Source organism: Colletotrichum abscissum (genome assembly GCF_030869225.1).
Source record: "Colletotrichum abscissum strain IMI 504890 chromosome Unknown Scaffold_6.1, whole genome shotgun sequence".
NCBI classification, from domain to species: domain Eukaryota; kingdom Fungi; phylum Ascomycota; class Sordariomycetes; order Glomerellales; family Glomerellaceae; genus Colletotrichum; species Colletotrichum abscissum.
In genome coordinates, this window is record NW_026850503.1 from 515,208 (window position 1) to 519,243 (window position 4,036).

Genomic DNA, 4,036 nt, shown 5'->3' on the forward strand with positions numbered 1-4,036 from the left:
CCTTGATGAACCCAAGGAACCTCCCTTTGTAACCCGATCTCCAACATCAACCACAACGCATGGACGCCTCTCTCGAATCTTTTCCTTCCCCTCTTCTCCCCGCGGTCCGGCTGTGAAGCTCTCCATCCACCCGAATCAGCCCGATCACTGCCGACCCAGGTATGGTCACTAGCTGTTTCTGGGTCCCTGACTAAAGTGTCATGATACTATCCCGGTACAAAAGATGGCCAGCCAGTGGACTTTGCCCTTCGGCTACCATTCCGCCAATTTGCATGTACCTCGGGTGGATCCCGAGAGGTTCCCCAGGTCCCTCTTTTTACCTCTTCCTCTCTTGGTCTACACAATCGAAGTCTGCGCATGCATCATTCCTGCCCTTGTCATGGATAATGGGCGCCGGCCAACCCCTCGCTCGACTCGTCTGTGCCGAGCTTGCGACGGCACTCGCCCAGGTCCAACGCGCCAAACCCCCCGTCGGGAGCTGTCTTCTTCAATAATTACATGGTGCCTTGCATTCTTCGTCCGTTAGCCAGCAAGCCTACTTATTCCGTCTATTTCTTCCAGAACACCCAGCCTCATCTCTCCTTTATACTTCTTCCATCCCAATCCAATTGCTCTTGTTCTCCTTGAAAAACTAAAGATACCCCGTGTACTACGCTTACCATAACCGTCCTGTCTCACGACGAAGCTTGTGCACATTCCTCTTACACGTGAAAACCTTCCTACGACTATCAGCCAGCACAGTCGCCGACCGGGAGATACTACTATTTTGCGTACTACCCAATACTAAACACCATCACGAAGTGTAGAGACACACATATTCGCACACACACATACACACACAATGGCTACCACCGAAGCAATCCTTCAAGGCGTCAACGTCTTGGGCAACGTCACGGATGCCCAGCGCAAGATCCTTACCCCCGATGCCCTCGCTTTCCTTGCCCTATTGCACCGCTCTTTCAATGCCACACGCAAGTCACTGCTCGAGCGCCGCAAGCTCCGCCAGGCGGAGCTCGACCGTGGCGTCCTGCCCGACTTCCTCCCCGAGACGAAGCACATCAGAGAGAACTCCACATGGAAGGGTGCTCCGCCGGCTCCCGGCCTGGTCGACCGTAGAGTTGAGATCACCGGCCCCACCGATCGCAAGATGGTCGTCAATGCTCTGAACTCGAATGTTTGGACTTACATGGCTGATTTCGAGGGTGAGTTTGCGCCACACCGGAATACGCACTCGACCTCAATGGTATACTGTACTAACAATCGTCTGCCACAGATTCGAGCGCGCCAACCTGGGATAACATGGTCAACGGCCAAGTGAACCTGTACGATGCCAACCGCCGCAAGGTCGACTTTAAGCAGGGATCCAAGGAATACAAGCTCCGCACCGACCGTACCCTGCCTACTCTGATTGTTCGACCCCGTGGCTGGCACTTGGAGGAGAAGCACGTTACCGTTGACGGCGAGCCCATCTCTGGTTCTCTCTTCGACTTTGGCCTCTACTTCTACCACAATGCCCGTCAGACCATCGATATTGGCATTGGCCCCTACTTCTACCTCCCCAAGATGGAGTCCCACCTCGAGGCCCGCCTGTGGAACGACGCTTTCAACCTCGCCCAGGACTACGTCGGTGTTCCCCGTGGCACCATTCGTGGAACCGTTCTGATCGAGACTATCCTGGCTGCGTTTGAGATGGACGAGATCATCTACGAGTTGAGAGACCACAGCTCCGGCCTCAACTGCGGTCGCTGGGACTACATTTTCAGCACCATTAAGAAGTTCAGAAACAACTCCAACTTCGTTCTGCCCGACCGCAGCGCCGTCACCATGACGAGCCCGTTCATGGATGCCTACGTGAGTTACCCCGCGCCCTCTCGCATGCCTTATATAGAGGAGATACTAACCCTCGCCGTAGGTCAAACTCCTCATCCAGACCTGCCACAAGAGAGGCGTTCACGCCATGGGCGGCATGGCCGCCCAGATTCCCATCAAGGACGACAAGGCCGCCAACGACAAGGCGATGGAAGGCGTCCGCGCCGATAAGCTGCGCGAGGTGCGCGCTGGTCACGACGGGTGAGTCGGCTGTATTCTTGCCTCATGACACTGAGTTAGCTACTAACATAATATCAAAGCACATGGGTCGCTCACCCTGCTTTGGCTTCGATTGCCTCTGAGATCTTCAACAAGAACATGCCCACGCCCAATCAGCTCTTTGTCCGCCGTGAGGACGTCAAGATTGGCCAGAACGATTTGTTGAACATGAACGTGCCGGGCAAGATCACTGAGGAGGGTATCAAGAAGAACCTCAACATCGGTCTTGGCTACATGGAGGCCTGGATCCGTGGCGTTGGCTGCGTTCCCATTAACTTCCTCATGTAAGTCCCACAAACTGCCTCCCCCCCCCCCCCCCCCCCCCCCCCCCCCCCCCCCCCCCCACACCAAAAAAAAAAAAAACAACACACCGCAAAGGACAGGGGGGCGCGGCCCCCCGCGGGCGCCCTCCTGACCCGTCCCGAGCAGACGCGGGCGTCCGCTCCCTCACTCCACCCACCTGATCCCCCACACCACCCCCCCCCCCCCCCCCCCCCGGCACCCTTCATCAATCACATCATCAAGAGAAAAAAAGCTCACATGTCGCGCGTATAGGGAGGACGCCGCTACCGCCGAGGTCTCTCGCTCTCAGCTCTGGCAATGGGTCAAGCACGGCGTGTCCACCGCCGAGGGCAAGAAGGTCGACAAGGCCTACGCTCTCAAGCTCCTCAAGGAGTCCGCCGACGAGCTCGCCAGCAAGGCGCCCAAGGGTAACAAGTATCACCTCGCCGCGCAGTACTTTGCCGGCCAGGTCACCGGTGAAGATTATGCCGATTTCCTGACCACGTAAGTCAACATCATACCACCTTTCGTTCCCACAATGCTGCCGCCACCACCACCGGCGCTATCTTGTCCTTCTTCGGGGCTTTCTCTTTGCGCTCCGTGGCTTTGACCCGCTTGTGTTGGTTTCTCATGGAACAACTTTTCTGACTTGACCAACAGTCTTCTTTACGATGAGATCACCGTCGTCGGTAGCGCACGCCCTGCTTCCAAGTTGTAAACCGGGAGGGCTAGTTGATAGCTCGCTTCCGAAGCGAAGGAGGTCACGCGTGAGATGTCGTGCGTAATCGATCTTCTGGTTGGTGCCTCTTGACGGGATGAATACCAGGGACATTTGAAGTGTTGTTTCACCGAACGGGTTGGGTCTCGGGGCAAAGGCAGGATCTGGGTCGAAAATTCGCCGGCCAGAATGTGGAAATCTGCTTGATGTATTGGGTCTACGAATGTAAGAATGAATGAGATTGAAAATTGATTCTTATTTCATGAGTCACACACCCCCTCCATACCACTAATAGTCACGCCGCGTCGTGGCTTTCGGTTGAGTTTGTCCAGAGGGGGGTCCGGAATTCTCCAGAGTCTACACGTCAACGAAGACGATAAGTTGAGGTGTTGGGCTTGGCCATGGATGAGAAGCACTACTCGGTGTGAGTGAACCCGGACCTAGATCCGTGGCTTGACTTGCTCAAGTTGGAGCCAGGTTTGAGGCGAACAGCTGCAGCCGAGATTTTCGAAAGTCATTGGTCCCGGGGTGTGCTTGTGGATCTCATGGTTCATAGCCACTGTCTTCCGTGGTTGAACGTAGTCCACGGTTTGGCGAGACACGAGGCTGATAATGGAGTCTGTAGTGGACCCCGCCACTCGGTTTCTTCTTTTGCCTTGGCCCCTTCTCAAGCCGTTGCTCGTCACGTATGAATACTTCCTGAGGGATCGACATACCTGGAGAACTGTTGGGCTGTGCGTTTGTGAGGGGCGTGTAAGTTCTGAGTTGTGTGGACGACGGTTCGGTTGTCGAAGATGAGGGAAGAAGAAATACGGTGCACCTATACAGATAATCAGGTGGAGGCGGACCCTTCATGCAGGCTACTTCTGAGACCCCGGTTCGCTTTCAAGGTCCAGTCAGGTGTGGAGGAAGGCCGTATTGTTGTTATCAATGACGTCTTATACATTA

At 55.3% G+C, this 4,036-nt stretch overlaps 1 protein-coding gene across 1 annotated transcript; it reads left to right on the top strand.

Annotated features, from left to right (window-relative positions):
• Positions 1-841: 841 nt before the first annotated feature.
• CABS01_03193 (malate synthase) lies at positions 842-3,088 on the top strand (the record flags this gene model as incomplete). The annotated part of the gene is made up of 6 exons (XM_060536570.1): positions 842-1,202; positions 1,274-1,851; positions 1,913-2,070; positions 2,130-2,372; positions 2,644-2,874; positions 3,031-3,088. 6 exons carry the CDS (start codon positions 842-844, stop codon positions 3,086-3,088), a joined length of 1,629 nt encoding a protein of 542 aa, XP_060392489.1.
• Between the last annotated feature and the right edge of the window lie 948 nt (positions 3,089-4,036).